This window comes from Nelusetta ayraudi, unplaced genomic scaffold, assembly GCF_046127955.1.
Source record: "Nelusetta ayraudi isolate G7.1 ecotype Tasmania unplaced genomic scaffold, CSIRO-AGI_Nayr_v1 ptg000013l, whole genome shotgun sequence".
NCBI lineage: Eukaryota > Metazoa > Chordata > Actinopteri > Tetraodontiformes > Monacanthidae > Nelusetta > Nelusetta ayraudi.
In genome coordinates this window covers 2,119,184-2,143,493 of record NW_027466063.1, presented here as the reverse complement: position 1 = coordinate 2,143,493, position 24,310 = coordinate 2,119,184, and the positions used below count along the sequence as shown (strand labels likewise).

The 24,310-nt window shown below is 44.9% G+C and overlaps 2 protein-coding genes across 5 annotated transcripts in view; one reads left to right on the top strand and one right to left on the bottom strand.

The window, feature by feature from the left end:
* Positions 1-18,832, top strand: part of LOC142885916 (arf-GAP with coiled-coil, ANK repeat and PH domain-containing protein 2-like) — a 37,354-nt gene extending 18,522 nt beyond the window's left edge. Inside the window, exons 7-23 of one of the 2 annotated variants that reach the window (XM_076022714.1) lie at positions 419-463; positions 559-654; positions 4,701-4,775; positions 8,930-9,042; positions 9,374-9,425; positions 9,783-9,883; positions 9,957-10,062; positions 10,174-10,382; positions 10,694-10,763; positions 10,878-10,972; positions 11,248-11,450; positions 12,629-12,721; positions 12,798-13,030; positions 13,299-13,408; positions 13,517-13,627; positions 13,830-13,891; positions 16,879-18,832. In XM_076022714.1, coding sequence (XP_075878829.1) covers positions 419-463; positions 559-654; positions 4,701-4,775; positions 8,930-9,042; positions 9,374-9,425; positions 9,783-9,883; positions 9,957-10,062; positions 10,174-10,382; positions 10,694-10,763; positions 10,878-10,972; positions 11,248-11,450; positions 12,629-12,721; positions 12,798-13,030; positions 13,299-13,408; positions 13,517-13,627; positions 13,830-13,891; positions 16,879-16,982 — 1,878 coding nt within the window. In that variant the 3' untranslated portion in view covers positions 16,983-18,832. Of the gene's footprint in view, positions 1-418; positions 464-558; positions 655-4,700; positions 4,776-8,929; positions 9,043-9,373; positions 9,426-9,782; positions 9,884-9,956; positions 10,063-10,173; positions 10,383-10,693; positions 10,764-10,877; positions 10,973-11,247; positions 11,451-11,995; positions 12,319-12,628; positions 12,722-12,797; positions 13,031-13,298; positions 13,409-13,516; positions 13,628-13,829; positions 13,892-16,878 lie in introns of those variants that run through there. The other variant, XM_076022715.1, reaches the window with a different exon arrangement.
* Positions 18,833-19,156: 324 nt separating this feature from the next.
* Positions 19,157-23,250, bottom strand: ifi44g (interferon induced protein 44g). Of its 3 annotated transcripts, none has more exons than XM_076022717.1 (9): positions 23,129-23,250; positions 22,565-22,692; positions 22,291-22,396; positions 21,863-22,058; positions 21,616-21,768; positions 20,644-20,818; positions 20,371-20,471; positions 20,054-20,255; positions 19,157-19,426 (listed from the first exon to the last, which is right to left on the bottom strand). In XM_076022717.1, coding segments are annotated over exons 1-8 (1,056 nt in total). In that variant the 5' UTR covers positions 23,131-23,250; the 3' UTR covers positions 19,157-19,426; positions 20,054-20,060. The 3 variants fall into 3 exon arrangements, with proteins under 3 accessions (XP_075878832.1, XP_075878831.1, XP_075878833.1); XM_076022716.1 differs by having other exon boundaries at positions 20,079-20,255; XM_076022718.1 differs by having other exon boundaries at positions 20,079-20,255; positions 22,604-22,692; positions 23,129-23,249.
* Positions 23,251-24,310: the final 1,060 nt, after the last annotated feature.

Sequence of the window (24,310 nt, the reverse complement as noted above, 5' to 3'; positions counted from 1 at the left end):
TGTGGTGTTGTCAAGGAAAAAAAAGTCTTGCCGCCTCCGGCCACACACACACACACACACACAAGCACACGCAAACACACTAATTAACGCAGCAGCAAAGAGCAGACCTCTGAGAGGCTACGTCAACGTTTCCCTGCTGAACATAAGACGTGGAGCTCCTCCTGGTGCCAGTATTGTGAACTGCTCTTAATTACAATGTGACATTTTTTGTTTGTTTTGCTTTATTTTTCTACTGTTCTTCCTTTGGTCAGTTTCACACAGCTGCTTTAACGATTTTATCACTCCATCTTTTAAAACTATTTTCCCCCCAACCTGTCCTTCATTCTCCCTGTTAATTCTTTGCATCCACACTTCTGTAAAACTGAAACTAAGTCGGTGACAAAATATTCATTATCAGTGTTCTTTTCGTGTGTTCCAGATTAACGTGCTTCAATCAAAGAGAAGATCAGAAATCCTGAAATCTGTAAGTGCACTTTGCTACACCTCAGCTAAACTCTGCTGCAGCCTCATCTTCCCTCTGAGTGTTAATTATGTATTCACCTCTCCTCCTGCCGACAGATGTTGTCCTTCATGTATGCCCACCTGACGTTCTTCCACCAAGGATATGACCTCTTCAGCGAACTGCAACCCCTTATGAAACTGCTCGGAGGACAGGTACAGGACGCCATGCACACACACACACACACACACACACACACACGTACATGTCTAAACTAAGAACTTCAGCAGGACCACAGAAGGTTTCTCCCAAAACTAGCAGCAGGATTTGATCTCGATGTGAGTTGCTGAAGCACTGAACGTGAACATGTTTAAGGTAGCATTTTGCTCCACATTCATAATATGAATCAGTTTTTTCTTCCTGCATTATTATATATCATTCAACCAATACTCATAAAAGTGTTATAATACACACATAATAACATGTTAATTACATTTTAAGCCATTCTGACCTTTTTATTTTTTTATATTTCACTGTAGTAAAATGTATATTTATATTTCGCTGCACATCCTATGAGCATGTGACAAATAAAGTTCTCGAATCTCTTGAATAGTCACTAGAATTTAATTTTGGATGCCACAGAATGGCTTTGTTTCCCTTTTCCTCTTATTAATTGTGATTTAATATCTGAAAATAAACACTAATCTTGTGCTGAGTGAGACTGTGTTATGTTATGAGAAGAGACAGTGTAAACTATTGCAGTATAAACAAACAGTCTATTTTGAGAGGCACTGCCGCAGTGTTCACATGCCACTACACTGTCCAGGTTAAACAAAGTGTTGGGGTTATGCGGTGACTCTTGAGAGCAGCTTTTGTCCATATTGCCACTTTTAACTCTCACGTGGCAACTAAACTGTCAACTAAACTTGAATACACACCTGATTCCTCATGTGCAACATTTCAGCTGTGTGTGTGTGTGTGTGTGTGTGTGTGTGTGTGTGTGTGTGTGTGTGTGTGTGTGTGTGTGTGTGTGTGTGTGTGTGTGTGTGTGTGTGTGTGTGTGTGTGTCCTCCGATAAACAGAGCCTTCCCTCTGAACCTCGGGGAAGGTTCAGAAAGTCGCTCGGAGATGATTATCACAGTCAACTTGCTGTTGTAGTGAGCTGGAATGAGGAAGAGGGGGGGCCAAAGGGATGGAAAACAGTCACAGTCAGAGACATGACAGTCAGTCGTCTGAGGAATCGGCAGCGTGACCCCGGCGATGAATGCTGAGGGTGTGGATCAGCAGCTCTGAGACGAATGAGAGGACGAGATCGATCTGATGGGCGGAGGGAAGAATAAGTCCAGAGGACGCGAACTGAAGCCTGGGAATACACTTTTCTGACATTTGGAGCGACATACTTATCACAAAGGAACTGGAGTCATCAGTTGAGAACGGCAGTGTAGGGCCAGCGAGCCTTTAAAGTGGAGCGGAGGACAGAGTGCGGTTTCATCACCCAGTTCTGAACCATCTGCGTTTGACTGGAAGGAGCAGCGATGCCAGGCGCAGCAGGGAGAGAGAGAAGATGCGATGAATAGGAGATTTTGGGAAGGGATAGGAGGCAGAATGTAATCCGCTCACAGCCAGGAGCGATTTTATTGGAGCGGAAAAGCTTGGCAAGCAAGCCTTCAACACTCGGACGACTGAGGCGACTTTGAGCGGGGGAAAAAAAAGGGAAGAGCAGCGCAAAAGACACTTTTAGTTACCAGACCGAGATTCAAACGGATGAAACAACCGGAGTCTAGCTGCAGCAGATAGCCTGTCAGACTGAATTTGGAAGTGCTGCAAAACTTAACGGGGAAGGAGGAGAAGGAGGAGGAGAAGGAGGAGGAGGAGGATCTGGAGCCAAGCAGCAGCGACAAAAGGACGGCGGATTATTATATTTTGCACTGTCCATCATGAAGCTGAAGAAGGTGGAGAGGCTGTGCAGGGAGGTGTGGAGGAGCTGTCAACAGGTCTGCCTGCCAGTACAACTACATATCTACAGTATATCTATAAGTGGTCTTTGTCTGTGTTCTCATTACGCTTTAGAAAAGAGACGGTAGCAGCAGGAAGGAGTTGGTGCAGCTGAGTTTCTGTCTCCACCAGCAGCATAAACCTCGTCAAAGTAGGGGGAGACGTGTTTGTCTGTATGGAAAATTAACATTTATTAGAACCTTTAAAGAAATCCAAATGCATAGAAGGATCATGTAAGATTTATTAGCGAGAGCAGATTTAATTTTTTTCATAAACGATTTGCATTTTTAAACCACACCTCCAAAAATAGCAATTCTTCAGTTGTGTAGTGCAGTATCATATGTGACATTCAGCCCTTTTCCAAGCAGTTTCTGTTATCGCCCCTCTCTATGACTCATATCTTCACCCCCTCCCCCCCAAAACCCACCTACCCTGAATCATGTACTATGACATTATAGTTTCATGTTCGTTCACATCCAAAGACACAAATTCCTTAGATTGGTGCCGAGACAGGGAGCGAGAAAAGGGTTGACGCACTTTGTCTTCATTCACACAGGGCTAGATAAGAAGCTCAGGCGAGTCACTGGACTGCACACACACACACACACACACACACACACACACACACACACACACACACACACACACACACACACACACACACACGCACAACCAACACACACCTGGGCTGTGCAGATACAGACACACACAGACGGGCAGCACAGACCGGACTGTAACAGTTGCTATATTTTCACAGGGAAACCTTTTTTTTCCTCATCTGATGTTATCATTCTGCTTCTCTGCCGTCCACCCATTTCCTCCCTAAACAAAACAATAGTCCCGGCTCTTCTTTTGAGAGTTAGCGGGCGGCGGTGCTTCATGTTTTCTGGGGCTTTTACTCATTTTGAAATAATAGATTTTCGGGGACAAGACGCTGACTGGAGTCGAGCAAATCACTGTTGTTTGAAGCCGACCGTCGGATCCACCTTCTTCGCTCACTCCTTCTGATTACAGTCTTCTCTGCAAGCTTTTAGTGTGAATTAGCTCATTGCCTGAAGTAGCGGTGCAGTTAGCGGTTTCTATAAATCCGCCACAGCTTATTAGCATTCAGGCAATAAAGTGTCGTGGTGATCACAGCAGTCATGTTTAACACGCCGGCCTCAGGAGGCCTGCTTCCTGTTTTTCTAGCTTCTCTTTGGATTTCCTTTCTTTGTGATTGCTGCAAATTAGCCGCTGCTCACTTTTACTCCTCACAAGGACGGAGTGATATTTGCGGCACCTCAATCACCCACTTCTGTGCCATGTAACTCAGACACACTTCACAAGTACAGTAGATTGGTGGTGAACAAATCCATCAAACAAATTTTTATACTTTATTAAAAACAAAAAAATGCACGTTTTTATATTATCTCTTTTTCTCTCTATTTTTACTTTGACCGAATACAGCAGAGCCCTGAACTCTGTGACTTTTCCCCGTATAAATTTTGCTAATTCGTAACGCCGATTTGCTCTCTTTTACACGTTTTGGGCTGTCCTATATTCACATACTGATCCTTTTGTGTCCTGTGCCGGTGCTCCAAGCTGAAGCTGCTGATTTAGGTCACATTGTGGCGTCGAGGCTGAGAGCAGAATTCCACCACCACTCCACCTCAAGCAACTCTTTGGACTTCTTATTAGTTTGTTTTCCTCTCTCCTCTGCGGATTGATTGTATCGCTGTTGACTCGATGCGTAGAATTTACCCTCCGCTCTCCCCTTCTGATTTCACACATGATGACGCCTCGGGAGCACGGAACTCTTTTTTTTAAAATTTTGAGCAGAAAATATTTCTTCTCATCATGTGACCACAGGAATAGTTTCTATTTTGCCAGCTCTCTTTCAGCCATTTTTGGCCCGCTCACGATCGTCTTTGTTGCTTTTGACCGGCATGCGTGAGCGAATGTTGCTTTTTGTTTCAATTCTGCAAATGGGCTCTTTGTGATGTCATAAAGGGGTTTCAATCTGCCCTCTGAAACCACTTTGCCCTCCTTTTTGCCCTCTTTCACACATGTGGCAGGTCCATAAAAGTCTTTGTGTGTTATGTGCTTCTTTGTATTGTGTATACATTATAAATGGTGTTAGAACACAAGTATCCACAAGGTAACGAAAGAAAGAAGGAGCTCTGAAAATGGCCAAACATTGGACCGTTCAACAAAAACACCCCGACTGAAGACCAGGAGACCTGGCAGTTCACTCAGACTGACTGATGGCTTCCTTTGTGTCTTGCAGTTGGATCAGCTCGTTGTTGACGCTGCCAAAGAGAAAAGGGACATGGAACAGAAGCACTCCACGATACAGCAAAAGGTACACACACACACACACACACACACACAAGCACACACAACCTACAGAATGGTCTGGGATGTGGGGGGCATCAAAGTCAGGTTCTGGCAGTCTAGTAGTGAGTGAAGGCGGAAGTACTCCACCCTCAGGTGCGACGTGATCACTGCAGGTTGATCTCAGCCGCTCACTCGTGCATAATATAAAGCAGATGGACACCTGCAGCCGTGCAGATTGAGCCGGGTGCGACGCCAGCGGCGTCACGGTGCAGCAAAGTCAACAGCAGGCACGGTCAGAGTCTGTGGAGGCGATGCTGACGAGGGCTCGACCTCGGCCTCAGCGGTGCATCAGACAGGATCAGTACCTGCGAACAGCTGTTGTGTGTTAACTCGGAGACGCTCGGTAGTTTGTCATCACACGTCCTTCCTCCCTTTCCCCTCTGTTCCTGACTGCTCCCTGTCTGCCTCAGCCCTCTCTCTCTCTCTCTCTCTCTCTCTCTCTCTCTCTCTCTCTCTCTCTCTCTCTCTCTCTCTCTCTCTCTCTGATGGTGTGTTGCACTAGCTTCCACCTGTCCTTGAGGTCCTACCCTCCTCCTCCTCTTTCCCCTCCTCCCTCCACCCCTCAATTCATCTTCACTCTATTTTTACATCGCCTATTTTTCCTCTACTGCCGCGTCTCGTCTGGCTGTTACTACACAGGTGCTGCTCACTGACTCCTCTCCTTCTTTTCTCACACTTTCTACCATGCCCTTCTCTCCTGCTTGCTCCAGGCTGCCCTGCAGGTAAGCTGTTCTCTCAACTCTTTACCTTCTTCTTCTTCTGTGATGCTGACCTCTGCACTGCGACAGCACGATGAATACAGTTGATTTTTTTGTGACCACACGTCTGCAGCTTGTGTGATAGCGAGATGACTGCACCCTTGAATTACACATTATTCTTACACATATTACAAATTATGTGTGTGTGTTGTTCAAGCTCTTCCGTGAAGACTTTTCTTATGTTTTTGAATGTTGTTTATTTTTTGGGATTGCTTTTCCTACACAGAAATCTTTGGTGATTAGTTTTTCTGAGCTCAGGTGTGCCCTCGTCACGAGGGCAGAGGGGACGCTGCTGTTTAATATGCAGTCTTTTTGCTGCACTCAGCAGCTGCACCATGACAGCAGCCCTCTGCACTGTCACACCGGAGCTACTGGAGGGAGACATTTTAACCCCTCCTCCTGTTATTCTCTCAACTCGTAACGGCGGCTGTACAGTAATCGGCTTTGTGCCACTTAAATGCAGACATGTCAAAGTTTGACAAAGACGTTCAGCTTAATGAGAGGACACAGGAAGCAATAGAGACAAACAAAATGAGAGGAAAGAACTAAGGAAGGGAAAAGGCCCAGAAGGGGTCTGGCAGCAGTGATGCAGGTCTTTTGCGGCGGCGGCGGCCGCCAACAAAGCTCGTCAATGAGGAGCAGCGAGGGGAAAGGTTGGGCGCTTGTCAGCATTAATGTTTGATGCGTGAGCTCATCGGCGCAGTCTTCTCCATTTTTCCAGCCCAGCTGTCACAGTGGTATCACACACACACAGGGATAAACACACACACGTAGACGCATGACAAAAATTTGCGGGTGACCTTCACAAAGTGGCAGAGGGAGGAGCGGCAGGCGCAGTTAGAGAAGTTTGTGACAGCCGCTGCAGCCGTGGAGGAGCTGGAGGTGAGGAGTTTTTAAAGAGAGGTCAGTCTGCTGGCAGGAAAGACTCCCTGGTAGAAGGCTTCCAGGGAGACCTTGACGCTGCATCTCACACATGCAGTCCAGTCAGTCTGTGCAAAATGAGGATTTTTGGCCGTTTTCACTATGTTTGGTATCTGGTAAGTGTCACAAAAAGATGTCGATTAAGTGTGTGTGTGTGTGTGTGTGTGTGTGTGTGTGTGTGTGTGTGTGTGTGTGTGTGGTTGATTACTGTGCCACTGCTTACTGACAGTAACTTTCAGCGTGTGTGTGACTGTCTTGTTCTGCTTGAGCGTCTTCTCTCGTCTTTGTCCCGCATTTTCTTCTAAAGTTTCATGATCATTTTTCCTCTGTATTATTGGTGCACTTGAGGAAAGTAAGGGGCGTCCTCTTTTTTTTTCCTTTCTATGCTGTCGTCCTGCTGTGTGATGTTTTAGGAGGTGACTGAGCCCCAGTCTATACCAGACCACCGCAACTTTTGCGCTTGGACAACGCCCTCCGTACGTAGAGTCACCGCATCGTTTTCCGTCCGACTCCCGTTTCACGAAACCTTCCCGCTGCCGTCCGTCATCTCCCTCCACCTCTCGTCGCACAGCGGGAGGCCGCATTGCAGTGTGTGTGTGTGTGTGTGTGTGTGTGTGTGTGTGTGTGTGTGTGTGTGTGTGTGTGTGTGTGTGTGTGTGTGTGTGTGTGTGTGTGTGTGTGTGTGTGTGTGTGTGTGTGTGTGCGCTTTGCACCTCCGTCTGTTTCCTGTGCGTCTTGTTTACTCAGCATGTCCGCGCTGGCGCTGCAGTGAACTAGTTGGGGCCGGCGGTGTGATGACATCATTGACCGATTTGTTGCTTTGGATTTGGTTGCTGCTGGTTTGTTCGTTGGAGAGTAACCATACATAGTTTTCACTTTGACTGCTGTGTGTGCAGATTACAAATAGTTCACCAAACTTAACCTGAAGATGACACGGAATTAAAAATGTTTCAGAGAAAATGGGTTTTATCCTTGTTTGTCTGCGTGCATGCGTGAGCTGTGTTTGGTTTTCTTCGTGAGGATTCACTACTGAGTCACTTGTTCTACTTATTTACTTGTGCTAGCTAAACTGTCTCTAGTCCTTCAGCATCTAGTAAATATCCAGTTTCTCTCTAAATATTGATGAACAAACATGACTTAATGGCATTTCCATCTTCTCGACAGACTTCCACGTGAAAAACAACTCATGTTATCGACTCCAAAAGCCAACGAAAACAATTTTTGTTTGCGTGTGAAACATTTTACTCTGGAATTTTAAAGATGGAATTGCCTTTGATCTCCTGAGGTTGAAATAGTTTCACCTCCAGGAAAAAGTGATCCGATGAACGCTCTGTCCAGTCAGGAGCTTAATTCATGCTTTGTTTCCACCTGTAGGCTGAAAATAAACTCATGTGCTCCAGTCAGTGTCTCACTGGAAAACCTTGTGTGTGTCCACCTGATGTTATTCTTTCAGATTAAAGCACAGAGCAGCAGCAGGACATATAATAGAATACAAAAAAGGAAGAAAGAAACAAAGCTGTGCTCCACATTTAGTATCATTTCATTGCTTGGATATGACACAGCTGCTCAAGCAAAGGCCAATCAAAGTGCATAACAAAGAATATTTCCTGGCTCATGATGGAACCTATAATTCTCTCTCTAGAAATGGACAGCTTAAGTGATAGCTTGACTGTCCCTTTAAGAATGAACTGACACCAGGTGCTCACGTCAGAGAGTCCGCTGACACTCGATGCTGGGGAAGGAAGGTATTTGTATGGCAAGTCTGGCAGCAGTTCACATGGTTAAAGATCCACTGACCCCCATGGAGTCGCATGACAACATATCAGATAATGACACAGCAGCAACAGCAACTCGGACAAATGATGCATAAACAGTTTATTCAACAGCTCTGAGATTCACAGTTACTCTGGAATCTTTATGTGCATTTATTCATTCATTGTCCTTTTACTTTCCCAGTATTCTTTTTGTTTACACATTTATTTACGCTACAAATTAATTGTACTATTTATTCGACTGAATAAGTATAAGGACCCCACATTCAAGGTGTTGTAGTTGTTCAAGTGCAGTTCTAATCTGCTCCAGCCAAGAGCCAAGATTAAGAATTGTGTTAATTCTTACTTTTATTTTAGTGACCAGTCGTGTGTGACTCGTGTGTGTTTTGTGGCTGTGTTGACAACCATCCAGGCTGCTGTAAGCAGCATCTGCTCTGCTGCTTGTGACAAGGTCGCTTGGATGGAGTGACATCACTGTTCTCAATTGGGTCTTTTGGCAAATGCACCGAAAGCCCCAGGCAGCAACATTTGGAGGCGACCAACACTTTAAGTCAGAAGAAATTATTTATTCTGATGTTAATTCTGTCTTTTCTTTCTGTTTTCTTTTGATCTTTTGTCCACTTCTGTCCCTTCCATCTTGTTCTCTCCCTCTCATCGCTTTTGCTCAGGACTTCTCAAACGATGACACCAGGCTGGAGTACAATGTGGACGCAGACAACGGCATTGCAATGGAGGGCTACCTCTTCAAGAGGGCCAGCAACGCTTTCAAGACATGGAATAGGTACAAAAGGGCTCAACGCATGATAAAGTACAGTTTTTAAACTGGCTCATAAGGAAATGCTTTTTAAATCTTGTCCGAGGCTGCGGGAGGTCACGGCTGCCGTCAATATGCAGTGCAGAGAAATTTCCTATGCTTCACAGTGTGACGCGAATGCGGTCGTAGCGCTTTATTAACCCACTTCCTAGACTGCAGTTTTTCAAAGCTGTACTGAGTCACAGCTCTGTTCAGCTCCCTTCAGAGAATCCTTCCAGACACGTTTTTTTAAAAAGAAAATCGCTCCGAGTGTGCTTTCATGGCACATGACTTTGTTACTCTGCTGATCTCCTCCCAGGCGTTGGTTCTCCATCCAGAACAATCAGCTGGTCTACCAGAAGAAATTCAAGGTATGTCAAGTGACTCCCTGCTTGGTGACCTCAATCAACTGTGCATGTGTTTGACTCCCAGCGCAAGTAAAAAGCCTGTCCCCATGTGTTTTAAGAGCTCTGCACGCAGCCGCACTTTTACTATTTAGAACATTTTTGTGTTTCTTTTCAAACCATTAAACAGCGTGGTAGACTTGGATGCTCTTTATAGTTGAAATATATATTGTCAGTTTTTCTACTCTGCAACTTTAAACGAGGTTCTGGCTTCCCTTGGATGTGTTTTGGACGCATTAAGTGCTGGATATGCAAATATTTCAAAGAGGAAACATTTGCTGTTTTATGATAAAATGACAACACTCCTGTTGCTTTTCTCTTCAGGACAACCCGACCGTGGTGGTGGAGGACCTGAGACTGTGCACCGTCAAACACTGCGAGGACATCGAGCGCCGCTTCTGTTTCGAAGTGGTTTCTCCCACCAAGTAAGAGTCGGAACATTACCACATTGCGCAGGTGGCTGCAGCGGCCGTGTGACTCCCACGTCTCTCCCAACAGGAGCTGCATGATGCAGGCCGACTCTGAGAAGCTGCGACAGGCCTGGATCAAGGCCGTCCAGAACAGCATCGCCACCGCCTTCCGCGACAAGGGAGACGACAGTGAGGTAAAGGCAACGTGGCCAGTCCCCGTCTTTCACACGACTTTAATCAAATCTCCATGAAAGAAATTCAAAACGGTCACTGTTCCTCTGTTTTTCCATCCCCTGTCACGTCAGAAGCTGGACAGGAAGTCGTCCACGTCGACAGGAAGCCTGGACTCTGGCGGCGAGTCCAAGGAAAGGTCTCTGAAGGGGGAGAGCGCCCTGCAGAAGGTCCTGGCCATCCCAGGAAACAGCTGCTGCTGCGACTGCGGCCAGCCAGATCCCCGCTGGGCCAGCATCAACCTGGGCATCACCCTCTGCATACAGTGCTCCGGAATTCACAGGTAAAATCAACTTCTCACGTTGTTCTGTGAACGATTTTGGAGAAACGGTTCCTTTCTTGAAAGGTCCAGTGTGTGAAATTTGGCCTAATTCATAATTTTTATATTGGTAAAAGTTTAATATGCCCATAAATACATTCATTACGGTGTGTTAAATGCAAATGTTCCACCTTAAAAGGACTTCTTAGCAACATTTAGCAGTCAGCCGCTGGAACGTCACATCAATAAACTACAAATGTCGCCAATGCTGAAGATTGAGTAACCTGCTAAACATCCTGGCGGAAATCGTAACACAAAAACTGTCTCCTGTGCAGGAGCCTGGGAGTGCATTTCTCCAAGGTTCGCTCTCTGACTTTGGACTCATGGGAGCCAGAACTGCTAAAAGTGAGTTATACATTAAAGCATGCACATAAACACTGTATATTTACTGTGTGTACTGATGTGGCATACTGTATATTTATGGCTGTTTTTCATTTTCTTTGTGAACTTGTTTCACAGTTGATGTGCGAGCTGGGAAACGGAGCGGTCAACCAGATCTACGAGGCTCGTCGGGAGGAGCTCGGAGCCAGGAAACCACAGCCAGGCGATCCGAGGTACGGACGGTGGGAGCGTCGGCGCCCCTGTGAAGCTCACTGCTTCTCTCGGTTGTTGATTACATGAGAGGAGTGCTAACTGCTAACGGAAACATCTGAGTTTCCTCTCGGCGGAAAGCTGAGTTTGAGAAGTTTAATAGATTTAATGTCCTTGAGTATTTCTGGGCTGCTGAGTTTTCAGATGTTAAATCTCAGTGATCTCTGTGACAGCCTTGAATTTCCAATACTGCTTACATAAAAAAACAACCCATGTTCCTGCTCCCCATCCCCTGAAGGCACGAGGTGGAGTCCTACATCAAAGCCAAGTACGTGGACCGGAGGTTCGTGCGGCGGCCGTCGGACGAGGAGCTGCGACACAAGGTGGTGTCCCTGAGCAAGCAGGAGAAGAGGCTGAGCAGCAGCTCCGAGCATCTGCCACCCAAACCACCGCCGCCCACCCCCAAGCTCAGAGCCGGTGCCAACGTCTCCCGCCAGTCAGGTCAGTCACATAAAAAGTCTTAAGTGGCTGAATTCTTTTTTTTTTATCCGCTGTCAGGACTCAGGGAAGAATGTTTTCCCCCCAAAGTTCTGTGTGTTCAAATCACAGACTGAACCTCTGGTGCTCTAACAGCGCAAAGCCATTTTCATTCGTGATCGTGCTTGCCTGTTCTGCTCTCTGCGCCTGTGTGTGTGTGTGTGTGTGTGTGTGTGTGTGTGTGTGTGTGTGTGTGTCACACTGTGTGCTGCGAGCGGACGGCAGCTTGTCTGCGCCCTGTGTGCCTGCCGTCGCTGCTCTCTGGTAGTCTAACGATCTGCCTCCCTCCCTCCATTCCTCCCTCCCTCCATCTCTTCTTCCCTCCTTCCAACCCCCTCCTGCCCTCCATCCCTTTTTCCCTCCCTCCCTCCTCTTCCTCGCCTTCTCCTCTTCCCTCCTCGGCTGCTGCTGTGTGCTTCTGGACTAACCCCCTTAAACCACCCCTCCCTTTCCCCCAACACTGCTCAACAATTCGACCCCCCCACTGCCCTCCGACCTGCCATCCGTAGCCGTAGCCAGCGGCTCGGAGGCCCGCCGTGATTCTCTCTTCTGCCCTGACGAGCTTGACTCACTCTTCTCCTACTTTGACAACTCTGCCAAGCTCAGGAGCAGTAAGTACTCGGCCTGCCTCACCGTCGCCCCCCTCTGTCCTCGTGTCGTCACTGCTTTGGCTCTGTGCGCTTCAACGACCAGTCCCTCCCTCATCCTTTCCGTGACCCCCCCCCTCACCTCCACTCCCCTTCCATCAGTGGACCATCTCGTCACGTTAACAGCGTTTTGGCACGTACCATTTCTCGTTTTCAGCCGTTGTGTGTGAGTTTCTCATACGTGGGTTTTGTCTCTGTCTCATCATGGTTTTTTTTTTGACATTCAGGGTCCTCAAACTTCATGTGATGTGGGAATTTTTCACTCATTTTTTGTCTGGTTTGGAAGCAACTTGTGTGCCTCGGAATCACCTTCTGTTTCCTGGTTTAAATATGAGTGCAACTCTCAAAAGCTGTCAGTGTTTTGAACCCTTTAATTACAAGAAAGACCGTCATCCACGAGCTTCCTCGTGGCTGCACGAGCTCTAATCACTTTTCTGTTCCACTTACAAATCAAGGATTCCCCTCAACCTGTCTGAATTTCCACTTGTTATACAGTAAAGAGTGCAGACAGCGGCATCCAGAACAGCGCCGATGGAAGCAGGGAGAAGTTGGCCAACACTCCCTCCAACAACAGTATTGCAGACGCAGGTAAGACACAAAGACAAAACGCTTTTTGTAGCGCGACGGCCAGGTTCATGGTTTCAAATATTTGTTATTTTTGCAGAGGCAGCCGAGCCTCCTCCCGTGGCCATGCCGGCCACTCTGCCTCCTCCGTCACCCTGCAAGGACGTGGTCTTCTACGAGCCCAAAGAGTACAGCCCGGGTCTGCAGCTCTACTGGGCCTCATGCGCTCGCAGCCTGCCGGACATGGCCGAGGCGCTGGCCCACGGGGCGGAGGTCAACTGGGTCAACACGGAGGACGACAAGAGGACGCCGCTCATCATGGCTGTGCATGGGGTGAGTGTCCGCTAACTGTTTTCACTACAATCACTTAAAGGTCCAGTGTGTACAATTTTAATAGGAGCCCAGTATTTAAGGAGCCTGCCTGACAGCGTGTTTTGTATTTAGGGAACTGTCAGGCAGGCTGACCTAATAAAAATGGTGGTGCTAGATGGTGACTGAGAGCAAGAACCTTATTGCTCTATGTATGTTCTCATATATATGTTGATGCGCTTGTGTTGTTTGTGTGGGAAAGTAATTGCGGTGCATTGATGTTTGAATCCAGGGGTCACTGGTCACCTGCGAGTTCCTGCTGCAAAACGCGGCCAGTGTGAACCAGCAAGACGCTCAGGGCCGAGGACCCCTCCACCACGCCACCATGCTGGGCCACACTGGGTTTGTCCAGACGTCCATGATATATACAATGTGTAGTTTGTTTGTTTTTTTGCTCTTTTTTTTTAAATCACTGCAGTCAACTGAAATGTTTCCTTCTCTGCGTTTCAGGCAAGTGTGTTTGTTCCTGAAAAGGGGAGCGAATCAAAATGCTGCGGACATTGATGAGAAAACACCGCTGACTGTGGCTGTGGAGGCGGCCAACGCTGACATCGTCACGCTGTGAGGGCTGCTCGTCATATTCATCATTATTATTAAATTATTGCCGGTTCTCCACTGCTAATTGATTTGCCGTTGGATATTTAAACAAACAGTTGTGACTGTTGCTCCATTAGTCCAGTTTGCCACAGACTCCTTTCTTGTGGCCTGCGCACTTCAATGGAAGCTAATGTGTCACTTCCTGTTTCTGGACCTCTTCCCCCAGATTGCGACTGGCCAAGATGAACGAGGAGATGCGGGAGGCGGAGGGGCCGTACAGCCAGTCAGGTCAATATAACACCAACAGCCCCACCGAGATGCAGTACAGGAAGTGCATGCAGGAGTTCATTAGCCTGCAGCTGGATGAAACCTAATCATTGTCTCAGTCTCGGAAGCACAGCGGCCGCACGCTGAAATGTCAAGTCCAGACTTGGGCTCAGCCACCAAAAAACAAAAAACAAAACCAAACAGCAGGTTCGCAAAAATTGAGACGCTGAGATTAGTCAATGTTTTTTTGCAAACTGGGCTCAACTCTGTCAGTTGTGCGTCTGAGTCCTGCTTCGCCTCAGTGCGGGCCGCCACCAGGTCCTGCACTGTGTCATGGCGACAGCGTTAGAAGCCATAACAGATGCACAACTGGGGCAAAAATATAAAGATGGCACAAATCAAAAAGAACAAAGGTGACTTCTAACTTGATCATCTTTTCATCCCTTTAAGTTTACATCCTCTTTATCAGAGGTGTCTAATGATTGGGTGGCGTCACAATCTGTTTTTTTTTTGTTTTTTTTTTGTGCTCCTGCTTTTCACCACTGTATGATTGCAAAAGGAACAAGCCACTCAGTAACTGCCGCCAGTGTCCAGACCTCCAAGAGTCAAACACCAGGCAATAATCCCAAATATCACAGATTAATTCAGTCTAGAGAGGAATATATTTTGTATATAAAAGAGGTTTTGTTTTATTTTCACCACTGATCAGTCACATGCTCACATTCCCATGGATGCTGATGCGGCTACTGTACATTTTCCTGTAATGTTACGGTTCCCATTTTAAGTCTTAACCATTGTAAGGCCTTTTTTACTCATTTGAAATGTTGCTGTGTAAAAATTATGCATCTTACAGTTGTGGCATGCCTGGTCAGAAAAAAAACAATGTCTATTTTGGAGAATTTTTCTTTTCTAAACAAACAAAAAAAAATGTAATGCGTATAGTAACTGAAGATGTTGTAAATGATGTGCAAACATGCATTTATCTCGAGTCTGATAGAGTTAGGCGACTCTAACGTCACAGTGTTTCCGTCTAATGTTTCATGTGGTTGACGTTCTGACTCCCTGTGATAACGGTGTTCTTTATTAGTAGCTAAAGTGTGTTGCTCAGTGACCATAAATCCTGGGAAAATCCTGAATTGTAGAATGAGAAGGGGCCTTCAGTGCCAGGCATTGATTGTATGTGATTGTATCAGGGGTTTTCTTTCCTTACTGAGGTCCATCGTCAAGAAACAAGTGCAATAGTCCTGGGAAGAAAATCCATCTACGTATAGATTTTATTTTCCACTGGTAGCCCTACCTAGTGTCTATTTAAACTGTCATGTTTGAGCTTTAAGAACAGTGTTTTTTTTTTTTGTTTTTTTTTTTTCTTAACTGACGTGAGGAGAAAGTTCAGTGCAAAGTAGCGCCGTCCCTGCTCCTCAGAGAGCACCAAAGCACTTTGATGATTCACGTTCAGGAGTCACCGAGTTCCGTCAAAAGAGCCGCTGATATCTAAGCGGTGCAGGGTTTCAATGTGGCAGCAATAACTGATTGTGTTGTGATAAGAATTTGAAGGACAAATGCTGTCGACGTGGACCGCTTTCTCCGGAGAGTTCTCGTGCATTTACATGTGTAGACCACAAGAGGGAGGGCTACTCCTGGTTTATATTTTAAAGAAACGCGTCTAAAATTGAGGGCTAGCTACGCTGCTATTAGGTAGAGGGACTGTTTTTGTGTCGTTTTCGCACAACCAGCTGGGAATATCACTAACTTCGATGACATTTGACTTCAGTATTCCCTCTGTCCCGTAGCTGGTTTGTGTTTGGCGACAGAAGATGTATGTGGACCTTTTAGGAAGTGAAGCAGTAGGCATTTGAATGATGAGGATAGAAGCGAAGGAGTCGCGCGCGTTTCCGTCCTCGCTGACGGCGAACAATCTGCTCATCAGCGCCCCCAGCTGCTTTTTATTTTATTTATTTATTTATTTATTTATTTAAATCTTAAAAATCAATGCCCTTATTTTAATCAATCTGTCTTCTGAAGCGTTCTGAACCTTAAGGAGTGAAAAGTGTGATTGGGCCTGGGAGCTTCTGCTCTGTCTGTTCGCTAACCCTCTCCATTGTGTTGTGTGTGTTGCTGTGGTTCTCACCCCTACCCCCCCCAGAACCAGGTGCCTTTCTTCTGTTCTCTGTTTCTCTTTGGGGTGCTGAGGCCAACACAACTGTATTTTTGTACATAAACTCCTGCACTTTAATAACAATACAGTTGTTAACAAAAAGAAATCACTCTCTGTGGGCTCCTTTCTTTTCTCTTGTCTCATTTGATCCCCACTTGCTAATTAAAATCCCTTTTTCCTGAACAAAGAAAACTGCTTTTTTTTCTTTCTTCTTCTTCTTCTGTTCTTTTCATCCCGCCTGCGTTTTTCTGTTCATGTTTCGAGCCCAGCCGACTCTCTGACAGGTATGGCCGACTTTTTCTCTCTTCCTCCTTGTGATGCTGAGTGTCAGTCTAACCCATCCACTGTGCTCTAACCGAACCCCCCGCTGTCCACCTGCTCCACTGCTGCACAGTTGTCACTCAGGCTGGAGTTTCACTGTCTCTTCGGCCACTTTGCACTGCAGCCTGATGCTGTCAGACTCACTCGGACTTTGTCTGATTGAGATTTCACACATCTCGACCCGCCTGTTTTTCCTTATGTACAGTGTGTGGTCAGCAGTCACCTTGATCATTAAGTGAATCTACTTAGTAAAAAAACAGGTGGTTACTTTCACTTACACTGTGGTAAAATAGCTTCACTAGCGCAGTTTATTGTATCCCCCCCACCCACCCAACCATCAGTTGTCATACTGGCTTCTCACGACATTTTTCTTTCTCAAATTTTGCTTTAATATGCGCTTAGAGGCCTGTGAAGGTAAAGAAGAAAAAAAACCTCCTGGGACTCTCTTAAATGTAAAACAAATATTTTCATGTTACGCCGTCTTCCTGCTGACGCCTGACGCTCCTGTTTGTTTTTGGGTTTTTTTTTGCAGGAGACGAAACCTACCAGGACATCTTTCAGGATTTCTCGCACATGGCCTCCAACGACCCTGACAAGCTGAACCGCTACCAGCAGTACGACAACCAAAGACCCTGACGAGGGCGCGGTCGGCTGTAGTTCACCGTCCTGGACTCTGTTTCCCTCCTGCGACGTCACTGATCGTCGCAGCTGGTCAGTGACGCTACCGTCACACCTGCGTCACCAGGTCTCACGTGACAGGAGCTTCGTCCCTCCTCTTCCTCTTCCTCTTCCTCTTCCTCCTCCTCCTCCTTCTCCTTCTCCTTCTTCTTCTCCTCCTTCTCCTTCTTCTCCTTGTCTCCTTTGGACTCGCAGCTGTGAAAACCACAAGCATTTGGTCGACCTAAAGGGGACCTTGTGTGTCTCCGTGGGCCTGGACCCCCAGCAGGACCTCTCCCGATACGTTAATGGTACGGCGCTGAAGCCTCGGAAAGGATGAGTGACGTCCAAAAAATGAAAGGATTCATGGACGCAGTCTGAATGTAGAGCCGCCTTGAAGGCAGACAGCTGGTTTTACTTTTTAAGAAGGTTTTTCAAATTTTTTTTTTTTTGTCTTGAGTGTGAGAGAGCAAAGTGGGGAACCGACTGTTGAAGAGTGCTACGAGCTTTCCTGATTTTTTTAATTTTTTTTTTTTGAATAAGATAGTTTATCATGTGAAAGTTTGGCTCTGGTGAGCTGAGCAGCGTTTTCACAGCAACCTGCCTTTGACCTTTAGTTTCACTTGTTTTGCACAAATCCCATTGTCTTAAATTGCCATTACCAGTTTCCGTGGTAACAGTTTGACACGTTATTTTAGACGTGCTCTGACACGTTCTATCTACAGACAGTAGTTTTAAATGATTGTTCTTATTTTTGAATTCTTTTCTATGATGGATTTTATATTTTTCACCTCGCCGCCGCCGCAGTTTGCGTCCTCGGGGTCGACCGGCGCCCTCGGCGTCATCAAAATAATCTCGCGTCCTGTGGAGAGATGAGGGTTCGTTTGGCTACTTGGTCTCATGATGGCATGAGTTCACAAAAAAGGATGTAGAGTTACGGAGCTCTATCATGAAATGATCCTGCACATTAGAAATTTCTTTTTTTTGTTGTTATTATTATCGGGAAAATAACTTTTGATTGACAGCTGCTAGCACACCAAATAATAAATAGTAGTCTGATATTAAATGAATCAAATCAATCAATCAAATTAAAGCAATTTAAGCCACCGACAGTAAACCTTAAAACAGGAATACTCATATGGAGAATTGACCTGCTGACACGTCGGCGTGTGCAGCTGCGTCTCCAGGCCTTTTGCTTCATACAGACACAGAATTTCATTTTTCAATCATTCATAGTTCAACAAATGAGCCCCTCATGGTTGTATACGACCTAAAACGAATTGCATCAGTTAACCAAACAGATGTGGGGAATATATCTCCCTGATGAAGTGTGACAAGCACTGCTGTATCGATTTAGTCTTGAAATATTAAAAAAAAAAAGAAAAAAAAAAGAAAAGAGGGCGCAGTTGTGTGTTCTTGACTTGTTTATACTCTCTGCCATTTTCGTTGTTTATCTCAAGACTTAATTCACAGGTTTAGGTGGTCGGGAGTTCCTCATAGTTTAAGTTTTGCGCTGTACTGCAGATCTGCCATATTTACTATATTAAGTGTAAAATCTTCACTTCTCTCTGTCATTTATACGAAGCGCAGAGAGAGCCTTCAGCCAATCAAACATGGGATACAGTTTTTTGATTTGTGCTTTTGGCCTCTTCACAGAAGTATGAAGTCAGTGGTACTTGAATCCTGAATGAAGCTTTTGTACATGCTCCTTTAATCTCTAGTCAATTTTATATCCTTCCTGTATATGAGTTTACATGTACTGTATATTCCACCTGTAATTTGTAAGAACTCAAATACACACAAACTGCGTATAAATCACTGGACACGCAGTCGTTTTTTGTAAACCTAAATACTGTTTGTGTACATGGTTATTAAAGTTAGGAGTAAGGAGATTAAAACATGGGCCCACATCACAGGACACAACCTGACACACCAAAGGAAAATAATCAGAAAATGATTGGAATTTTCCCATGTGACTTATGAAATTATTTGATTTAGACATTGACTCCTTGAAGACACGGATGAATGTTTTCAGCGTGCTGCGTGTGTGAGACAAGTGATTTGATTTCCGGTCGGTATGTTTTTTCTTTATTATAAAAGAGTTTAAAATAAAAATGTTTCGACATTTGAATGATGATAAACATTCACATTTGATAGTAATATTTAGGTAACATGGAATTGCTTATTGTATTACTGATTTTGATGTATTCAACATCTCAGTAGAAAACAATATCAATCGAAATGTTAAAATGATATCAGACATAGAAGTTGTGGAGAGTGAAAATTAAGCGTGTCATTTCTGGGTGGAAAAAAAAATAACATTATGCCGTCGTCGTGTACTGGCTCCTGACTCAGTTGTTCCCTCTTGTCGGTCGTCAGTGGACGTTCAGAGCAACTGCTCACAGCCCCTCATCCCACTTTGTCTGTGAAGTAAGTACCAAGGTTTTAAGAAAATGCTTTTGGAGGCTGGAAAGATTGCTGAGTTTTAACATATCAATGTGCTCATTATATTACACAGATGACAACAGAATGGTTTTCACAGAGAAATTAGTAAAAGTTTTGTTGCATATTAAAACAGGCCAGTCAGGTTTGTTGCTTAGCAGTGAAGCTGCTGTTTTGCCAATTGGCTGTCAACACTTTGCTCTACACAGTTTGAGATCCTTTCAACAGTAATTCTGCAATGTTCACTTCTTAAATGTAACAGCTTTATTTAAAATATACGACACTATGGTACAATCTGCTCTTTCTTCAGATACTTTTTGGAATGGTGATGCATTAGTTTCTCTTGTGACAAACCTCCCTGGCAGGAAAACAATACACTATAAAGGTTTTTTCCCCATGAACTCACAGGTCTAGTATCAAAACAGACATACTGAAGTTGTGTCTTTAAGTTGTTTCCCTGGAGGTCAATTTGGAAACCACTCGAGTTTCAGACAGGATTCTTGGAAAATGCAGCTGAGAGTCGCGAGGACGTACCGACGCTTTCACCGTCGGAATAACGCAAAGCTTCACCCACGAGAAAATGGGATATTGGAAGAACCCAAACTCACTCAGAGTTCACAGGAATGCTCTTACACTTCTGTTCTGGCCTGCACTGTCTTGAAAGTAGAGGTTGCAGTATTGCAGGATGTGATCCACGGCGCTGAGCAGGAGGACGTCGTTGTTTGAATCGACGGTCAGCTCCTGGAAGTAGTTCTTCACCGGAACAATGTAGGAGGGGGGCATGCCCAGCAGAGCTGCAGCTTTCTTAATCTAAACACACACGTTAGTCAGCAACGACCTGAAGACGATGTTTCTGCTCTGATCAGAGCTTGATTTGGGTAAAACGCAGTGCACAAGCAGTTTTTCCAGCGTCAAGTGAACCTACCGCAGCCTGAATGTTTGCACTCTTGTAAACATGGGTGAGGTCTTTGGCCGTTTCCATGCACACTTCGTCAATGTGGGTCAACAGAGCCACCTGATGGACACCTAACACACAGCACATGGCACTGCTGTGAACGTTTGCTCGAAGAAAAGCGGCAACTTATTAGTTTCCCTCTGGTGTGTTTGTGCACATCAGCGAGGTAAATATTAAATATTGCAATGTTAGTTTAATCAGTCAGTCCAAATGAGACCGCAGTTATTTTTCCACCCTTCTTACCCAGGTCACTGATGTGCTCCCGGAGCTGCTGCATGGTGGAGCTGAGGTTGGGGGAGCACATCTGGATCTGTGTAGCGCTCAGAACAAACGCCACACAGTGGATTTTGTCTGCCAGCTCGGGTCTTTTCACAAAGCCCTCTGTCTCAGATTGCATCACCGGCTTGTAAGGACTGAACTGCAAGAGAAGCACAGAAGCCGAATGGTAATTCAACAAAAATGCCCTCTTGTGCCACCTATCGGTGGTGGCCGAGTGACTCACAAGGGTGTCATAATTTATAGTCACTGTCACTCACAACTCGGTAGATGTATGCAAAATTCAAGTTTAGGAATTGTAATGCGTGACATTATTGATTGCAAGTGAAGTGACAGTCAATGACAGTGAAAACACAATGCAACTTAATCAGGGGTTAAAGTACACAGCAGTGCCCACAACTAAACTAAAGATGTGCAGAATGTGTAATATCACCAAAATGATATTACTTTTGTGTTTACTGCATTGCAAAAAAAAAAAGCAGCGCATTGCTGTCATCCCAATATTTCTTGATTAGTTTCTTTATTCATCAACAAGCTGCTGAGATTTATTTCAACTTGTGATACTATTTAGTCAAGTAGAAGAAAAAATATTTTCATCAGAGGTCGATGCTGACTGACAGGTCAAACGTTGCTGCTGAACTGAAGTGGTGCGAAAGCCTAAATCTGAAATACACTGAGAGGAATCCGCTCGAGAATCAGAAAGACGCATTGTTGAGGACATTGTTTTGCTTTTGGTCTCAGGGTGATTCATCCTGTGGCCAAAATGATGTCTTTAGATAGATCAGTGAGTGAATAGATGGATGGATAGGTAGATAGATGCACTTTATTGATCCCAAATTGCAAAACTACATTTTCAAAGTTTTGTCCATGTGTGCAGTAAAATTCAGAGCAGTGAAGAAGCCATATGGAATCTAGTGTCAGTGGTGAGCGGCGGCTTACCCTGTGACCTTCCGGTACGTGGCCTTTAATGACGGACAGGATGTCATGCAGGTGGATTCCTGTGGTCTGACTGTCTCCCAAGCCCATGACGTCACACAGAAGCAACCCATCGGGGTCCTCTTCAGTCAGGGACTGGATTTTGAAGGACTGCAACTGACATGGAAGAGGAACTCAGAGCAGACGCCAGGTGAATGGGCTCTGTGGGCCCCCGACACTCTTCAGATGCATCTTGGCGCTACTCTTGTACCTTCTTGGTGCAGCCGGTGGGGGAGCAGCCCACCATGGCGCGGTTGGTGACTCTCCCACTGAACGCTGACTGGACTGAACTGATGAAACTGGACTTCCCAGAACCCATCGGGCCCAGGAAGAGAACCCGGGCTTGAGGGACATCCGCACACTTCGGCGCGAAGGAGGTGATGACTTCCATCAGGCTTTTCTTTCGTCTGGAACAAGGTGAAAGAAATACGTGAGGATTTTTTCTCTCTTTCTTTCTTTCTTTCTTTCTTTCTTTCCTTTTTTTTTTTTTTTAAAAAAAGGGATGGTTCCAACATCTTGGCAAATCAATCTAATTTGCCAAAATGCTGAACTATCCCTTTAACGTTTCAGGTTTAGGTAGTGTTGCCGCACTGCACGAAAACGTGAGATCTCGACTTCATGGACCGTGTTAATACTCACTCTTCGGTCCACTCCATGACTCTCCACGCAGATTCCAGCTTGCTAAATGGCGTTCCAAACAAGGAGTAATGTGAATCCTTCGGCGCGATTGTTGTTGGTGCTGTTGCTATATTTTTTTTTTAACACAAGCAAAAGCCAAGGAAAAAAAAAGAGACATTAAAGTCTTCAGAGTAATTTGAAAATAATAAAAGATAATGATACAGTTTATAGCATTGCACATAAAAGTGGTGCACGGTAGGTTTAGTATGATGTGTGTAAATGTTAAAAAGCTTACTTGGAAATTTAAAAACTGCTTCTGGTAGAGTCCACGTACCACTGTCTGCTTTTCCACGGGTTAGGTTGTCTTCCTCTTTTTTAGAGGAAAAAGAGAAGGTTTGTTTTGGCCCACGTTCAATTGAAAACCTGACAGAAGGAAAAACATTCAAAAAGAATCTTAAATTGTAAGCATATACGAGCACTGTGTATTACAACAGCATTGTTTATGTCTTATACGTCTACTGTTTATATGTATACGTACTTGCCTGGCAAGAGAGCGACTCTCTAAATCAACCAGCAATATCCAGATGGCAAAATGACAAATATTTTATGTCTGAAATTTCACACATCCATCTCAACATGTTCTGATCCAAAGCAAGTTAGCACGTTAAACATGGAGTAGAAATGTTGCGCCACGTCACGCACTTGACGCGCACAATAACGACACCATTTATTTTCCATATGACGGGAAAAAAACAAAAAACAAACAAACAAAAAAAAATCCGTTGCAAAGACTCTCCTGCTGAAACGTTCCTACTTACGCTTTCGCAATCTGGACATTATAGATAGATTCGTAACTTACATAGTGTCGTTGTTTCTCAACTATTAGGTGGAAAGAGCCGCGAGGCAGCAGCAGTAGAGCAGTTGACAGCGGAGGGAAGCGAAGACTTTTATCTGGAAAAACAAATCCTGTTTCTGAGGAAGAGAAAGCGAAACTTACCGTGTGTGTGTGTGTGTGTGTGTGTGTGTGTGTGTGTGTGTGTGTGTGTGTGTGTGTGTGTGTGTGTGGTTAATACTGAATTATTACAGTTTGTAAGGCCACAAAACGACGCTGAAGTTGGCACTACATTCGCCGCGGTGCTTCTAGGTTTCGATTACACCTTGGGAAAAATAATAATAATAATAATAATAATAATAATAATAATAATAATAATAATAATAATAAAATTAAAATAAAATAAAAACCCCGCAATTTGACCGCTAGATGGCTGTGCTTATCCCAACACTTTTCAACATATACAATTCGACGAATCATTATGTCTATGTTGAGGTGGTTTTTGTCCAAAAGTATACAGTAGAAGTGGACATGTGAGGTATCATTGTAAAACCTAGGAGCTCTACTATCACTATCTGTTGACATATTTCATGGGAAATCATTATTGACAACTTTGGAGTCCCCCCAAAAGGCCAAAAAATCCTTTCCCATGAAATATGTCAACTGATAGTGATAGTAGAGCTCCTAGGTTTTACAATGATACCTCACATGTCCACTTCTACTTTAAAGTTTTGGGGGGAAATCCACCTCAACATAGACATAATGATTCGCTGAATTTTATATGTTGGGATAAGCACAGCCATCTCGCGGTCAAATTGCGGTTTTTTTTTTTTGTTTGTTTTTTTAAAAAAATGGAATCGAAACCTAGAAAGCACCGCGGCGGATGTGGCGCCAACTTGGCCACAAAAGCATATACTGTACATCTAAATTAGCGTGTGGAAAATAAAGGCTTAGCGACAATAATTTTTCCATATTGTGCAAAAGTTCTTCTTGTGTAATTTTCTTAATTTCATGAAGTTAAAAAAAAGAAAAGAAAAAAGATTACGAAATGGAAACCTGTCCAAAATGTCCCTGAATGCACTTACTCTTCATATCCACTAGAGGGAGATCTTAGGCCTGAGTTTGAAATGAGCTGACTAGACTAGACCAGACTAGACGGGCAGGACTGACTTTATTTCACCGCTGGGCATCACTGGGGGTGACTTTGTT